Genomic DNA, 18,141 nt, shown 5'->3' on the forward strand with positions numbered 1-18,141 from the left:
GCATGTTTTAATGTAATAAGTGATTAAATGATAAATGCGTTAACATTGTCAAATTAGTTTTCTGGCAATTAGCTAATCAATGAATCGACTAATCATTTCAGCGCTGTGTTGAAGCAAATTGCATTCACACCGAACGCATTTGTTCGTTTCACGTTTGTGCTGCGATGCTTCTGTCCACTTAACGTGTGTTTTGTTCACAAAATCAAAGGGAAATTAAATAATTAGCATACAGGAGTCACAGTCATCCGGGTGTATCAGATGGACTAGTTAGAGTTCCATCCCGTGGCTGATATATTAACAAAGGTTTACAAGGGCAGTGCACTACATATGTAAGTTTGGCCTTATGGCTGACCTTACAATGCACTTAGTATCCTGTACAGGGAGTAATGCTGCAGCCACTCCTACAAGCCATTTATTCCAGCTAACGACCGTCAAGCACTCATAAATCAGCATTAGGAACCTCTTTCGCCCTCTCTCTCTCGTTTAGTTTCCCCTCTCTGCTGCTCCCTCCTTTACTTGGATATTTTCTCTCGTGCTTTCTTGTTCTCACCCTTGTCCACTCATCTTAACATTTTACCATCTTTAAACTCCTATTGGCTCACTTAGTTCTTCTTTGTCTGTTTGAACATCTCACCTGATTTCTGTGTACTTCATTCTCTCCCTTTGCAAAATAACTGCTTCCCCTTTCGCCCGTCCCCGTCTCCCTGTCTTGTGTTTCTTCCTCCTGCTCCTCACCTTTTCCCCACCCTTCCTCTTGTTTATGTATTGCTCCTCTTGCCTCCTGCCATCCATCCTCTCTCACCCTTGCCTTCTGAAAATTCCTTCCCCTGCAAATAGAGACGGCATCCCTGAGATGTCTAACCTGGTATTGGCACCACTATTGATTTTAATTAAGCTAATTAGTTCATTATTTGAAGGATTAAACGGGGGCATCCATTACCGCATAGAGAGATGCTGGTGGTTGGGTTGGGGGCGGGGGGTGGGGGGCTGGGAAGGGTGGGGGCAGGTAAGTTAATATGGTAATGAAGACGATCAATTATCACTCACAGCAAAGTCATTAACAACAGCATTAGCATAGTCAACCATCGTAACCCCCTGACCTCCCCTGATCTCTCTTTCTCACCCTCACTCCCGCTCTCCCACCATGCAGCTGCTACACAAGCGTGTGTGTGTGTGTGTCTGTGTGTGTCTGTGTGTCTGTGTGTGTGTGTGCACGTAAAATAGAAAGAGAGGAGGGGGAGTGATAAAGGTCACACAGTTCAGAGACTCTTTTTAATGCAGACCTGGACTGAGTTTCTCTCATTGACTTGAGTGGAGCAGTCGCTGCTACACAGGCTCAGCCAGGTTTGGAGCAACTCAAAGCATTATAAGTGAGCCAGCCCAATTCTGTTCCTACTCAGTTATAGCCAATAAAATATATCAATAATGATATTAGAATCGTGCTGGGAAAAAGGGTATGCATATTTTTGTGGCACTGCTGTGACATGGAAACAGATTAAAGCTGATCGTAATGCATCTGCATGTGCGGTTGTGAAGTATGAATAAAAAAAATAAAAAAATAAAAAAATCTGCGGTCATTCGGAAAAGAGGGCTGTTTTTGTTATTTCCAGAAAAGTTTTTCATCCAACAGCTACGCCATAACTTGCAGTCTACTTCTTTTATGTACTGTTTGGTTGAAATGGGTCTTAAGAGTGCTACTATAGAGGGTAGCTCCACATGACAGGAAAAATGATGTTCTCATTAGCACGGATTAAGTCATGAGACCAATTTTCTCATTTGGTTTCCTAAGCTTTTTAATAGCCCCTGTTCTGTGGTTTATGGGGAATGTCATAAATAGTCACTTTGTGAATCACACACAAAAAAAAATTGGAGACTCTCATCACAGCTGGAGATATTCCCGGCATTCAGTTAGCAGATCGTGTAGCCGTCACTTGTTATAACCCATTTGTTTCTTCTCGGATACAAATAAGACAAAATAAATTCGGTCTTCTCAGCCGTGCCTCTTATAAACAAGGAAAGCTAACAAAATAGGATACTTTCAATTCAAGCCGCAGTGCAGCAGAGCACCGCACACCCCCAGTCTCGGGAATGTGTTGACCAACATGTGGGTGCTTCCAGTATGCCTGGTATGGTAATAATTTGACAATTGTGTGGGAATGATGAGATGAGAGGATGAGTGGATCAAAGAGTGGACCAGTGATCCCAAATGATCCCTACTGATCTGTTCTGATCTACGCTGATCCTTCTCAGGCCTTCGCAGTCCCCCGTACTGCCCTGCAGCCCGGGGGCTAAACTCTGGGAATTAACTAAATCTACCCAACAGACAAACACACATAAAAACAAAAAAATGTGCAATGAGGCCAGTAGATACAGAGACGTAGCAACTGGTTGCTCCACTTGAACACAGACATGAATGTGACTCGGCCTGACTTCAGATCTCTCTTCTCACACCCTCGTCCAACTCTGGCTCTAGACAAAACACTTTGACATACAACTGCCACCCATCAACCGTCTTACCATCTGCTGCCTGCTGTTAAAAAACACGATGACATGAACTGACATTAGATCCTTTGAGCCTGGTTATTTACGTTTTCTTAATTATATGTCTTCTCAGGGCAAGTGGCCTTTATAAGACCACCATGCGGCCAGACAAAGTGTCTTCGAGCAACATACTGAGTCCCAGCCAGCTCCAGAAGTTGTTCTGTAGCTGCCCTTGTGCTTTTGACCTGCCTGGAATAACGCGAGTGGAAAAAACATTACTACAGAGATCAATAAAGTGCCAATTTTATTGCATTATATCATTACTAATCCTTAAGCTGCCAAAATGACCGTCCAACAAAGAGCATAACCCAGATGATTGAAGGAAATTAATATGAGGAAGTTTCCCAGAAGTTTCCGAAAAAACTCTGCGCTCATAATAATGCTTTTTATTGTAACCGAATGACACAAAGAGAGTTCAGCACTTTCCGTACACTTTTTTAACCGACTGGAAAGCTACCTAATAGAAACTGATACTGGCAAAGAGCGCCACAGAGCCTGGGAGCCTACACCCTAACAACGCTCATACAGATCCTCGGAGTGAGACAATGCTGTTTCAGAGTCCAGCTGCCGTTGGGACGACCCGCTTTACATCTACATCCTTCAAAATCCATAGTAACTCTTGTCAGTGAATACAATACAATACAATATACTACACTACTAGACAGCATGAAATTAACCTCAACACGATGACTTTGGTTGTGTGATATTTCCACAGAACCACTAAAGTTACTTTTAACCCGGAGTGGAGCACCGATTCGCTCAGGACAATAGCATCACTTTGGTTATTATCAATCCTAACGTATGCATACCAAAGGTATTGTCCTGTAACCACAGGTCAAAATAGACGCTTAGTATTATTCACAAAGCAACTGTTGAATTCAGGGAACACGATAATGCTACATCCGTCCGCCGATGGATGACAAATAGACAACGGCCTAATTGCAGCAGTCTAGAAAAGAGAACACAAGCCTTTGATTTCATGATATTATGACCACAAAACAAACTCTGTTTAGTGTCCATTACAGTTCAACCCTATTGTGCATCAACAAGACCATACACTACGATTCAATCAGACGTTAGCCAAGCTCTTATTACAGAGCTCATTGCATCGTTTACATGGTGGAACGGTCCATAAGTAGCTCTAAATGCTCTTCATTTGATTGGATTTCACATTATGGACATCAGAGCAGAAACACACTGTTGTCCCCTGGCTATCCTAATAGACTGTTGAGTGAAGCAGTCCATTTGTTTGTATTTGTTTACCAATCTGGACCCTGAAAACATACAAAGTAACATAAACAGACAGTGAGAGCATCGTTTTAAGACGGGCGAAAATGGAGATTCAAAAGCTCAGGAGATGGGTCGATGGCACGGCAACAAGCTGTTATGTTCCCTCGCGCTGCCTCGCTTTGGCTGTCAAAAGAAGCCGCCGTTGTCACAAACAATAACAAAAATTGTGCGACTAGATCAACTCAAGGACTCTAAGCAACTAAAAGAATGTCATTTAATCCCTATTCCAATTTTCTCCCCACCTATTCCCTTTTAGCTCTATTTTTTTTTATCTGCAAGAGAGCAACATAAATTGACCTTCCAATTCAATTACTGATAATAAGGTGAAAACTAAGAAAGGGTGCAGTCATTCTTTCTCACCATTAGTAGTTTTATAAAGATATTTTTCATATTTAAATTATGTGAGAAATGCGGTTGTTTCGTTTTGTTGCTACACCAATGGTATTGAAGAAAATGAAATTTTAGAATGATGAAAATTTATGTTAGCATCTTTGAGAAATGCAAAGCATTGTATTACAAGGACCTTTGTGACCAGTGCAGGGAGCACACAAAGCTATAGCCCTCTGACCTTCTCCATAATAGCAGATAAGCACTTTGATGGATAAAAGGCCATAATTACTTTTCTGCGTGCAAAATCCACTCAGAAGAGCGAATATTGATGGAAGGCCGGCCATAACTGAAATGGAACAATACCTTAAGGTCACTACATCAAGTGGTGATGTCTTTACAGTCCTGCAATGATGCAATCTTGAAGAGAGAGAGAGAAAAAAAAAAAACACTTCGGTAGAGCATTTGTGCACACAGCTTTCCATCATTCCATCCAGTCCACTAAGAATGAACGGCAATTTATGGTTTCCTCCAGAATGGCTGGGGTCACAAACTTAAAGATAATAACAGAGGGCCGGTCTCTGCTTGACTCCTTTTCAGTTTACATGAGGCCTACCCGGAAGAATTTGCCATATCGTAAACACAAGGTCTCGGCAAAGAATTCCTACAATTAAAGCAGAAATGTTTCATGGCCCCACGCTCGCCCCAATTGCTTTTCTATACCTCCATTATGTCTATACTGATACTGCTCTGTATAAACAATGAAGGATTTTCATGTACTTCACTGCATATTCAGTGGGATCTCTACCGACGGGATTTTGTTGAAGTCGAAGGGGCCTTGGCATTGAGGAGTGTACACAAAGAGGAGATCTTGGAGATAGATACGGTAGAATAGAAAAGAAAGCCATGAGGTGTTATGCCCTCCCTCTCGCTTTCTCCCTTTTGAATAAATGCTTCGCGTTTGATATTTGTATATAGATGATGTTTATGACTAGAAAATTAATCCTATTGACATATGCTTCACCAGAGCACAATACTCAATGCCCCCGGTTTAAAAGGAGGGTAATATGAAAGCAAGTACATTTATTTGTACATATCCAAAGGATATAAGTTAGGTTAGGCCTGAGCCGGATTCTTTTTAACTTTCAGCTTAGTATTTCGTGCTCTTGTTTTATAGATGTGTGGGCATACACGCTGGGAGTTGTGGGCATCGTCAGGTTGTAGGTCCTGTGCTCCTGCTCCAAAATATACTGTATGTATCACAGTTTTTGCCATTGTGGGGATACTGTGTAACATTTCTCTAAAAATATTCTAACACCCTTTATGTATTGAAACTCTGACTGTATTTCCTGCAGATGGTTCTCCTGAAGACAGACATATCAAGGGAATAACTACCATAAAGGAGAGTGTACATTTGTTTCAAATAGAAAGAAGAGGGGAAAAAAGGATTCTGTTTCTGGGCCAACTACTTCATGAAGCCAAAATGCTATTAAAAAATATTAATACAAAATCCCTTACGTCCAAATTATGATCAGAGGTGCAGAGCTTCATTCCCCAAGTGGATACATTGTAGTCAGCTTCCTTCTGCAGATCCTCGATGGTCTGAACCAGCACCTGGTTCTGGTCTGCGAGGTCATTCACATAAGACCACAGGAAATTCACTTTCTTCTGCAAGAATAACAGCGCAGCAGGATCAAAGAGTGCTTAATTTGCTGTGTTTAAACAAGCTGACAGTACAACCAAGCGGTTTAGCTATAATACAAATTGTTTCATTCAAAAGTCAAATCAATGACGAACTCCTTGGCCCGTTTTAACCAAAGCGGGTAAACAAAGTAAATCATTTGTGCGTTTAAAAAATAACATACAGCCTCGCCCATTCGGAAACTAAATCTACCAATTTTCCCTAAGAATTACATTGAAAAACTATTTTGTATTGGGGGTATTATTTGGGAAACACTTACATGTTTTAAGGCAACATTGTAAAGTATGAAATCTTTGCTGAAGATAAAAGTAAAAAAGCATTACATGTTTAAATCGCACTGCATTCCAGCGTGGGACGGGACACAAATGCCAGTCTGTGGTGTTGAAATCAAGCATTAAACTAATCCATCCAACCCACTTCCCTCCCTTCAACTACCTCCTGCTGCACATTGGAGCCAAAAGTTGCCGTTGGACATAAATTGCTATTGCAAATTATATGAACACAGTTCTGAAGACTTTTTAGAAACTATGTTCGGAGACAGCTGCAAAGACACTACGTCATCTTCCCTGACCTATAAATGCTGCACACCCTCTTGGCAAATCAGCCTGGTTTTTCCCCCCGAGTTGACAGATTACAGAAGTGCGATGCATTATTTCCCCACAATTCATCAAATGTCAAAGTGATGTCAGATATCACTTTGACACACGACTGAACAGAAAACCGGGACTGTACACCTCCAATGATGACCTCACGAGGGAAACATGATATCTCCCCAGACAAACAGGATCACTGAATCTGAAAATGTCAGTGTTATTTCGTTTTAATCCAACCCTTGTGTCTCTGGAATAGTCCCACTGGAAGTAAGTGACAAAAACACATGTGCAGACAACTGCTGAAAAATTGTGGCAATGGTGAAATCTACTGCTGATGGCCACAGGCTCTCGCTCCACCACAAGTAGACTGTGCATGTTTAACATCTGGGGTAGGACCCGCACAACAAGAGCAGCAACATGTTGCTCATGGGGGAAGCTGAGTAAAATATGTGAGATATCAAAGCTGATGAGTCTTTTACATCACATTTACGGCGGCTCTATTGCATTTGTGGTAAATATTCACTCCCTCTAGTTTAATAACACATCGTTTGGCTATAGGCTCGCTAGGACTATATAGTAGGACTGAATTCCATGTTTAAATCATTGCCCTAATGTAGCCATCAGCTTCATGAGAAGTATCAAAATAGTTTTGAAACCGAAAAACATTGTTTTACTTCCCAAAACCTCAGTATTAAACAAGGCCTGCCGGACAAGGCGGTCAGACTGTATTATTAGAAAGCAATACTTCATAAGTTAGTTGGTCAGAGGTTAGATCAGACCCAGAAACATGTGATTTCCTGACTGTTTGTGTCTGGAAGAAAGCATTTGTTTACATGTGATTGTTTATGAAAAAATATATAGGTCAGCTGATCATGCTCCATAACTGATGACATGTATCAGGTCTTCAGTACAGTCTTCCACATTTATCTTAAAAAATGTACGTATTCCTATGTCAGAAAGCCAACAACATACAATGATTGCAGCTCTGATATACTGGAGAGCCAAACCTGCTCATGTGTGTTCATAAACGTCCCCTAAAGCCAAAAAAGTCATGCCCATAATGCCGTCCCCTGACGCGTAATATAACACTGATGTTTCACTCCACGGAGAGTAACTTTGTCTACGATAACTTTCCCGGGTTGATGATGCATTTTGAAACCGGTGTTGAAATCAAAATACATCCATTATACACAAGTGGGGCATTTTTGGTTTACCGGTTTCCAGCTTTATAACAGCTGTTAGTGATTGTGATGGCCACACTGGAATTTCTAGTTTTTCTCTCCAGAATATGGTACTATGGTAGATGCTTTTTGTTTTGGATCATTTCTAAAATATTTGTATATGGTAACCGTTTTGTTTGGTTTTACTTGCAGTTTCATTGGTAGTGTTTGTCTTTGTTTCCCCTTTGTTTCAAAAGTGTTTCCCTCTGTCTTCAGTTTGGTGTGTCCGTTTTGTCTTTGTTAGACCAGTTAAGTGTGTTCAGTTTTATTCAGTAATGCTACGCTGGCATAGCCAGGGTTAATTTACGTTTAGTTGACCTTTTATATGAACCCTAAACTTTGTTAGATCATTTGTGTGCTTCATTTTTTAGTTGAATATCCTCCCGATACTACCTTAAAGCATAATACAAACTTTATATTAATTATATAATTGGGAGGTTGTTCCAGCATGTTGGGAAACATTATAAACATACAATGGGTTCATGGATGAATGGGCTCTGTGTTTTCAATGGACAAGCTTCATGATTAATTGTCCACATCAACCTTTAGGACTCCTGGGTTCTAAACACGTAACCTTGTTAAGCAGACCCGCGACTGGGCCGGCTGACCGAAACCCATCTCTGAAACCTTGTTACACTTGCTTTGATGCACAGCCCAGCTCACACAGGCTACATTCTGCCGCTAAATGATGTCACATGACAATCCTGATGATTAGAAACCTCTCTTTTTTAAATATGAGTGTGGATCTGTGTTCCTGATCTCCGCCGCTCAGATGGAAACATAATGCAATTTGCCACCTGTTACAAGTGCTGCGGCTTTATGAAAGCACCCCTACGCTTCCTCCTGTCATTTGTCTGACAGGACAGAGGTCATCTTCTGATGCTAGAGTCACGATGGACAGGATGCTCCTCGAGTTGTATTGGATGGATGATAACCTAATGACAACAGATGTCGGCCGAAAACTACACTTCCTGTAGAGACTTTGGGTCTGAAAGCGCCCCTTTATAATACCTTTTTTGAAAACGTAATGCATGCTGTTGAACGGAGCCCTGAATACAATCCAGGGTCGAGAACTCTGAATGGTTACCAAAAGACCTAAGAGTTTGATTTTGATGTTAGTCTCCACAGAAATGTTATTTTATACGCTGTGTCCTTAACCTCAATGGAAAAGGACACAGAAAAGGTCTCTCAGGAGAAAGCACCAAAGAACACACTCCCAGGCTGTTATACATTGAAATGGCAGTTTTTTCTTTCATCAGGTTTACTAACCACTATGCCAAATGATCATAATGGCAGCGGTGGGATTCGAACCCACGCCTCCAGAGAGACTGGAGCCTAAATCCAGCGCCTTAGACCCCTCGGCCACGCTACCGTCGACTCGGCCGCCTGTGATAAGAGTTCATGTACTCACCTGTAGTAGTTCTCCGGGGGAAACAACGGTGTCCGGCTCCAAACATATCAATCTCTGCTCGTAAAGTCGTTTGAACTCGTTTAGAAGCAGTTTAATGTTGTTTTTCTCAGTCCCGGGATCGTACGTGAAGACTCTGAACTCCCCTTCTGAGGGAGCGGGCAGGTTACAAGTTTCATTCTCTTGTCCCGACAGCTTCGAGTTTTCGCCTGACTCTACTAACGCTTGTCGTGCACGTTTTAGCATGGCTCCAATAAAGTACTCGTAATGTCCATAAAACAAACCGCAGAATTGGAAAAACCTAACCAACTTTAGCTAACGTGCATAATCACGACTTGTCCTTCTGGTAGAATCTTTGCACACGCTCATAGTTAACATTATCACACAGTAGAGCAGCCAGGGGGGGGGAGACAATGCCTGTCATTTTGAGTGCATGAAACACATTATATGTGTTACTTTAAGCGGATTACCTAGGCTTCACCAACAATGTGGTCGTTATGTGCCGCGGCGTTACCACAACGGAGAACTTTGAATTGTTCCGAGACGCTTCCTCCTACGTTTTGCCGCTGCGTTGCCGCTGTGGCATTTGATTGGTTCATCTGTACAACTGGGCTACGTCTCCGTGACGTTTCGACAGGCCATTGGTGAGTTCAGGTTAGGAGGCGGTGCATATTCGCAGAACCCGGAAATACACATTGTTTTCGTCTAATCAAGCAGGACTGGGTTACAGCGAGTTCATCTTTGCCCCGAAACGAAATTGGTAAATATAACTTCGTTGTGTCGTTTAGCGAACATTCAAGCCCGCATTATTTACCTTCCGCACCCTGGTATATCTACGGAAAGCTCAAATCACGTCACTCCTGCTTGTTTTCAACGGTGCAGACACTGTTCGCCTCCGTATTGCTGTCTGCTGCCAGTGTTGTCTCTCTAAAGCCTTTATTTATTCTGTATTTGTTTCGTTTTCCCCGCATATTTGCTTTTAAAAATCAAATCGATCGGCGATGCCTGTCCATGTGTGTAGTTTGTGCGGTTCAAACGACCCAACTATTGTGAATTAGTATTCATCTCGAGGCGTCTCCAGGTATAACTGCAACTTTGGATGGTAACCTTGTGAGCGAGTGTGTGTTCCTTCAAGAGTATGTTATACTGCTCTGCACATAATTACATTATTCCCTTAAATAATCAGTGCCAGGGATCAAAACCTTCCACATTGAGATTCAAGGTAAAGTTGATCTTATTGATTTCCAAGAGCCTACTCACTTCTCTCATCCCAATCATCACTCCTCCACTCTTATCTTACGCCTGGTTATATCTCTCTTTTCCACTGGCTTTGACTGCACCGTGCTCTTCCACACTCTGCCAAAAAACCCTAATCCCCGCTGTGATTATCACATAATGCCTTCGCCTTATTATCAAAATGGAGCAGATTTGGGTTTTGTTGTCGTTAAAGACTGATGGGCATGGGCTTAAAAATTAAGACACAATGTCATTATGAGGAGAATGTGGCTGATTGCATGAGATTGAAGTATAGGCACATGCTTCTGGAGCTAAACACTTAGTGTAATGAGTGTGTTTTTTAAGGGAGTCACTGAAGTTAAATTGGGCTGTGATCTCACTCAGGGGTCATCAAGGTTATTGTATACAGTTTCCAGATGAAGGGGACGTGATAAAGTGAGGTTATCTGTGCACTTATTTGGAAAGAATTCCAACCTCCTGGAGTTGCTTAATAGTTTCAGCCATTTAACAGAAGAAAAAACACATTATATTGCACATACATTGTTGATTGATGATGATGATGATTTTTTTCTGGCCATTTATACTTACCAGCTATAGGGTCTCAGTGTCTTATGTCTTCCTGTAAGAGCGGTAACAGACAAATATTCTTTGAACATCGAGTGTGCTTAATTCATTTTCCAAATTGATCCAAGGTTTTTAAAGAGGGATTCCTAAAAGTACAGTCCATACAGTGGGTTTGAGCAAATTCTTAAATCTGTGGCCTTCACATTTTCAAAGATTTACAAGAGACACAAAGTTCACCTCAGTCAAGATTGTTCCACTCCCACGCATATATTATTTGTAATATAGATTTAAAAAACTGACAAAGGGTTCCCTGTTATTGGACGTGTTGATCAAATATTCTTCACTGTAAGACATTTTATTTGCAAACGGTGACACCCCAGCGCTCTCTGGGCCTCCTAAGAAAGAAACAACTTCAGTTCCCTCATTTATTGGCTGTTCTGCTTTTTCTTCCACATTCATTGTGCCTCTCTGCCCTCTAAATGTTTCATTACTTTTTAAGTTGTTTTTTTGCAAACCCCTGTACTTATTACTCATACAGCCCTAGCATACTCAACCTTCCTACTCATGAAATCAATTAATTCTCTTAAATAATTTACCTTCTGAGCAAACCAGATTAAACAGAGCACATTTTTTGCGTGTCAGATGTGCTCTTCTAACTGGTGTGTATTTTTTTTTTTTTTGTGTTCAGGCATTAACTTGGCCCTCACCCCGTGGCTCGGAGGAGTCTTGGGTGATTACAAAAGGGGAGAGCCTTGATAAAGCATTAGTGTGCGACACACACAGACACAGACAGCCTGAAGACCCCTCTCTGCATTTGCACACATTCATTTTTCATGAAACAGACTCATAACAATTAGTCTGGTTACCGCCTGGGTAATCTTAGCGTCTCCGTAATGCCTGTGGTCTCCTGTATGACATCACTCTCTTAAAAGTTCTAAATCTGACATTCTCATCCGTTTTCATAGTGAGGACATTAGAAGGCCATGGCTAATAGGCCTGCACTCGTTCCTGGCGAAAGAAGGGCAATAATGTGAGGGAGCGGGAGAGAAAAAAAAACAAGACTGGAGTGCTCAGAGAAATGGGTTCTATTCACCAGAGCTTTTACACAAATTAATTTACATGAGTGAGAGAAGAAAATGTAAAGTTGTAATCCAGCATGCTTTGCCAATGCATAGCCTATTTCTCGCTACAAGCATCATACCAAGTTGATGCATTATTTCAGTAAATATATTATGCTAACAACCATAACTTAGCGCATAGGAATTTGAGCCCTGCACCCCACCAGGAGCTTAATCAAGACTTTTGGAAACACAAATTCCAGATGGCATGGAGTGATAGCCGTGTGAGCAGCTTCAGAGCACTTGCCCACAGCAGAAAAGGCAAAAACGCAATCCTCCAGAGACACTCTACCATCCCAGCATCCCTCAGTCTTTAGTCCCCTGCCCTAAACACCCTCATCCCCTCCCTAGACACCAAAGCCAAGGTCAAGAAGAAAAGTGCAGCCTCCCTCTGTCTATAGGCTATTCCCTGGATGCCCACACCTCAGTGGGGCTGAGCCGCATGTGCTTCAGGAATGTTCCCTCCTCCTTTATTGTGACCGTCAGTCTCAAGGTCAGCTCCGAGGGAGAGGTTTGTGCTTATCTGTTTTTCCCCTCCCTCATTTTTTCTCCTTAGCTATCTTTGCCCCCAGATTTTTAACTGTATCAGTAGACAGTAGTTCAGAGCTTCCAGTTGCAGTCGGCTGACGTGTCTGTCTCTTTGTCTAACTGTCTGTCTTTTCTGGGTAGCTGTCATTACAGCCCGTAGTCTAGTTTTCAGAGGACCCGGTGCAGCTGCGAGGCTTCAATCTGATGATCTGTATGCTTTTGTTGCCTTGTCTCTCCTCACACTGGTCATCACCCCTTTTGCCTTGAAGCGATGTTGCAGTGCGTTTCCTGTTAGATTGAATATTGTTGTTGTTGTTGCTGTTGTTGTTCTCTGTAAGCTATGGCAGTCAGCCTTGAGTCAGTGGACTATCTTTGTCTGAACAAGATGCACAGACTAAGGGAACAAGCGGAGGAAAAGAAAACGCATCTGACCTGAATCAAAATACCCTTTAATATTCCCAGGAAGATGTTTTTAAAGTATTTTTCTGCAGCTCTGAAAGGAAAGCAAGACCGCAGACCCCCAGATCTTTTTTTGTTGATTTTCAGTGAACTCCTCGAACATCACTCCTGACTCTGCTGGTTGTCTTCTGTCGAGAACCAAGAGAGGGCATTCTGTCTCTGTGTTGGTTGGCTGACCCACGAGAGAATTATCAAGTCAATATATCGTATCAGGGGCACGTGTTTGAGTGAAATCATCACAGAAAGAGTGTGTCTGCTTGTATACTTTCTCAGTGTGCAGATGTGTGTCCTCTAACACACGCCGTGCCAGTGCTCTGTAAATACCGGCATTGACTGTGACTTTTGACTATTACATAAGGAACATGGATTTCCAGCCGTCCACCGTAAAAGCCCTATAAATTCAAATGCTTAATTTTTATAGGCAGCCCTGCATTGACTGAAGTGTCTGCTTGTTATATATTTGGCAAGTGCTGCAAGTCTGAAGGGAAGCTGTCAATAGCAATCCCAGCTATTGATATGGCAGTGGGCAGGAGATGTTACTTGGCCCCCGACTCCGGCATCCCCCCGATCCCTCTACATCATAATTACATTAATATTGACAGACCCTTGACAATAGTCACATTACTATTGATAGGTGGCTGTCAATACCGTGTTTCCCCAAATAAAACATATTCATTCATAACTTGTAAACTGCTCGATAAAAGGCTTTGAAAAGAATATTGGACCCGGCCGGGTTTGTTCTCCCGAGAGGGCTGCTGCTGTGACGGGGTTTTTCACCACCTGGCTGTGTGTGTGTCTGTGTGTGTGTGTGTGTGTGTGTGTGTGTGTGTGTGTGTGTGTGTGTGTGTGTGTGTGTGTGTGTGTGTCTGTAACCATGGACTGGTAGATTAATTTAGGTCTGTATTAGAGCGCTGCATAGATCAAGGCTACCCTTGACATACATACATAGTCACGCACAGGCACATAATCTCCACATTTTCTCCCATCAAGGAAAAACTTTCGGATTAAGCTAAACAAATGGAGCCTGTTTATTGGTTACCGCATGCATTCAGGCTACCTCTATTTCTTTTTTTGAAAACCCAAACTCCACTTCCGTCACAGGCGAAAGTTGTAGTCACTAAACATGGCAGCATTTCAAATGCAGCTCACTGAATTTGTCACACCTGCTTACTTCAGCGTGAATTCACTCCTTTTTTTCATTCATTTGCTAATTCTAACTTTGTTGGACGGTGTATCCTGGCTCTATTGAAATATCATGAATACACAGATGGCCCTTTGCACTACAATAAACCCAAGCATTGCCACCGCATATTAGAATGTTTTTTTTAACCTCCTCGAGAAACGTCTAAAGTGACCATCATCTCTCTCTCTTTCTGTCAAAACTGCCATATTTACCCGGCTGAAATCTCTTTTAAAGCCTCGTGACAAATCCTGTTCAGTGAGACACAAAAGCCACTGTCAAAAAAGGCCTCTCTGTCTCTCTCTCCCCCTCTCTCCCGCTCTCTCTCTGGGAGTCTTGCTCTGTCTCTCCCTGCGTTAGTTAGTCTCCCCCTTCTTAAGCGTTTCATTTGAGGAAAGGGCAGATAAAAACCGGGGGAACTGTGAGCAGTTTGGAAACGTATGCAGCGCAAAATAGCCCAGCCGTCACAATGGTAGGATCCCATATGGAGTCGACTCTAGGGGGAGGAAAATTGTTCCACATTTGGCAGATGTTTACGGTGTACCAGAGACTGTGCCGTTAGCCTAATCCCTAGTGATGTGATTTGTACACACACCCCTATCTCCAGAGGGAGCCGGCACCAAGAGCCCCCGGGCCTCGCCTCCTGTGTGTGTGTGTGGGTGTGTGTGGGTCTATGTGTGTGTGTTGGATTGTGTGTTTATACACTGGAGAGAGCAATCTAAGACCCCCTGCTCCTCTGCATAGCGCAGCTCAAAGGTTGCATTAAGGACAGGTTTTACATGTGAAAAGTGATTTCCGTTCCAATGTATAAAGAAAAAGTAACCTTCCTAACAGGATGGGCCTCACCTCCAGGGTCTCATTCCTCCCACCAACCCAGATCTATGTCCTAATAGTTTGAACCTTTTTATATATATTTTGTTCATGCCCCTGACTTTAATAGTCAGTAAAAAGTATATTTGTCCAATGTATTAATAAGGTATTTAATTGTGTGAAAGCATGGGACAATTGATTAGTAGTAGTAATAGAATAAGTACTTGATTTTTTTTTTTTAACTACATTTTACAATTTTTTGTAGTTTGGGCCATTACTGAGGATAGTGTTTCAATTGTTTAAAACTTAAACGTCTGATTACTTGTGTGGGTGCTCTTGTGCACTTCAGTGGAAGGCCGGAGCTTGCTTTGTTACAGTAAAGTACACCAAACTAAACCAAAATGAGCCTGAAAAAAGATCTCTTTATTTTTGCACATGATGTATTTCCTGCAAAACTGAAGTTCACTCATGAAATAACTGAAAAACATCATTAACGTATATATCCATGTTGTTGATATTTTCCCAACAGGTTGGAGGACCACCGTAAAAGGATGGTTGGAAGTCCAGAAAGTGGCGTTGACCCGCGGACCCCAGTCTTGCGCATCAGCCAGCTGGATGCCCTCGAGCTGGACTCAACCCTAGAGCAGCTGGTATGGACCCAGTTCTCCCAGTGCTTCCACAACTGCCGCCCGGGCCTGCTCACCCCGCTGGAGCCTGAACTGAGGGCTCTGCTCCATTTGCTTCTGTGGAGATTCACTCTGTATTCTAACAGTGCCACCGTGGGCCAGAGTTTACTGAGTCTCCGCTACCACAACGTCCTCTCCTCGTCTCCCCGTTACAGGCCTCTGTCTCGCAGGCAGAAGCTGGGTCTGGCCCTGCTCACTGCAGGTCCACGCTGGCTCCAGGAGCGCTCGCACAGCCTGCTGCTGTGCTTGAGTTCAGGGAGGCCGGTGTCTGAAAGAGACAGCGGTTTACTTCAACAGGGTCTCCGCAAGTGCCTGACGCTTGTTTCTAGTGTCGCACAGATCGCAAGTCTCATCAACTTCCTTGTGTTCCTGAGGAAAGGTCGCCACCCTGTCCTGGCTGAAAGGATTGCGGGAGCTCGGGCGGTTTTCAGTAAGCCAAACGTGGTCCGGGACGTGACCTACCAGTACACCAACCGCGAGCTGCTGTGGCACGGCTTCGCTGAGTTCTTCATCTTCCTGTTGCCACTGATCAATACAAGGAAGCTGAAGGCAACTGTGCTTTCAATTGTTTCGGGAGGAGACAGCGCCGAGAGCGCGGGGGCGACGGGAGGCCAAGGGGCGTGGAAAGAGTGCGGACTGTGCGGAGAGTGGCCCACTATGCCTCATACGGTGGGCTGCCAACATGTTTTCTGCTACTATTGCATCAAAAGCCACAGCATTGCAGAAGCTTACCTCACCTGTCCCAAATGTGGCGCAGAAGCCGGGCAGCCCGAGCCGGTCACGATGGAGGTGGAGATGATTGGCAGGTGATGGTGTGAAAGGAGCCGTCATGATATATAGTTTATTTTGTAATCGCAAGAACATTTTGAAATGAAAATGGTGGTTTGTATCTTTATAGCCACACAAATGGAATATTCATATTAACTGACTCGCAACTTACTGCCTTTGTAATTTATTGAATAATTAAACTTTATTGCTTGAGCATGTTTTTTATAAAGATGGAAGTATATCAAAACTTGAAAAAAACGGGGTTTGCTTTCAGTGAATGGCCCTCCTTTTTTGAGAGATTCACAAGGTAGTGTGATTATGACTGGAGTCTTTATGATGTCGGTGTCTTTCCTAAACACACATAGACCTGCTATGTTTAATGTATGTGTGCATATATTGACAATCCTCTGCCCCTTTCCATTTCTCCAGCTGGACTTTGGACAGAACTATTTGTCTTTGGTGCACTGGACAGACTACAGAGAACCACACAGCATATATTTGATGAGGGAACATGTTGATTTATGCTCCAAATTGGCACTGTGTGTGTGTGTGTGTGTGTGTGTGTGTGTGTGTGTGTGTGTGCGCGTGTGTGTGTGTGTATGTGTGTGTGTGTTTGTTGAAATGGGAATATTTGTTCTGATGAAAAATGCAGAAAGTCAGCTGAATAAATAATGGGAGGAATTTCTGATGCCTCTCATCATGGCCAAATTAGCATTTGTTGTGTATTTGGTGCCTAAATTGTATTTCAACATCATTAAAATTGATAGAGTGCTACCTCTTGGGTGTTTATTTAGTTAAATGGAGGAGAGAGAGATGAGGGAAAGTTATAACAATCAGCACACTTCTCTCTAGACAGACCTGGTCGTTCTAACTCCCATTATCCGTTTTCACAGCACCCCAACATGCTCAAGATCAAGGGGGCAGCCGGGGGCTTGGATTGACTCACACACACACACACACTAACACATGCACACACACTTGACAGCCAGCCTCTCTTTTCCCTTGGCCTTTCTCTCTTTTGCTGCCTTTCCATCTCTCTCCCTCTGTAATCTCCAGGGCCCTCGCCCCTATAAGACTGTAGTAAACTGTACCAAAACCCTGGCAGTCGTCTCCTTCCTCGCAGGCGAATTACTCTCTAATCCCTGTAATGAGTCCAAAGATGCTTATTTATGCTGGAGTTAACCTCCACCAGTGAGCCCAGCCCCGGGCCAAACGCACCCCAGCTGAGTGAAGCCTTTCCTGGGCTGACAAGAGAAGAGTGTGGTGGAGTGGGGGGCTACCTCCCACCTCTTCCTCCCTCCCCCTTCCTCCCCTCTCCCGCTCTGATCACTAGGGCTTAATTGCTGATTGCTGAGACGATCAATCGGAACTGCAGGCGTGATAGAAAGCCTATTGCGGCGAGCCGGTCTCAGATCTACCGGCTCAGACAGACGTACACACATTTGCACTCAGATGAGGTTAATGTTTCTGTTGAGCGGAGAGGATAGCATGAAATATTTGTCCTCATGAGGTGCATGAATGCCCCGAAGAGCACTGGGAAGGTGAACTGGCAGGATCTTAAATTATTTATGATACAGACCATGTGATCTTTATTTCTCCTAGAATTTACGCAGGTTTGTAGAGTGTATGTGCTAGAGTGTGTGTACTTGCAAAGCCAAAATTAATGTATTGTATGTATTAAAGCACACAGAGGTATTGAAAGAAGCCCCGT

General features: G+C 43.1%; 1 protein-coding gene across 1 annotated transcript; it reads left to right on the forward strand.

Annotated features, from left to right (window-relative positions):
* The first annotated feature begins 9,801 nt into the window (after positions 1-9,801).
* pex2 (peroxisomal biogenesis factor 2) lies at positions 9,802-17,757 on the forward strand. Its single transcript, XM_084033894.1, has 2 exons — positions 9,802-9,841; positions 15,506-17,757. Exon 2 carries the CDS (start codon positions 15,528-15,530, stop codon positions 16,470-16,472), a length of 945 nt encoding a protein of 314 aa, XP_083890020.1. The 5' UTR covers positions 9,802-9,841; positions 15,506-15,527; the 3' UTR covers positions 16,473-17,757.
* Positions 17,758-18,141: the final 384 nt, after the last annotated feature.

The sequence above is a fragment of the Eutrigla gurnardus genome (genome assembly GCF_963514095.1).
Source record: "Eutrigla gurnardus genome assembly, chromosome: 18".
In the NCBI taxonomy this organism is placed as follows: Eukaryota; Metazoa; Chordata; class Actinopteri; order Perciformes; family Triglidae; genus Eutrigla; species Eutrigla gurnardus.

Coding starts and splice junctions, on each gene's coding strand:
- pex2 (XM_084033894.1), top strand. CDS start 15,528: ATGGTTGGAAGTCCAGAAAGTGGCGTTGACCCGCGGACCCCAGTCTTG.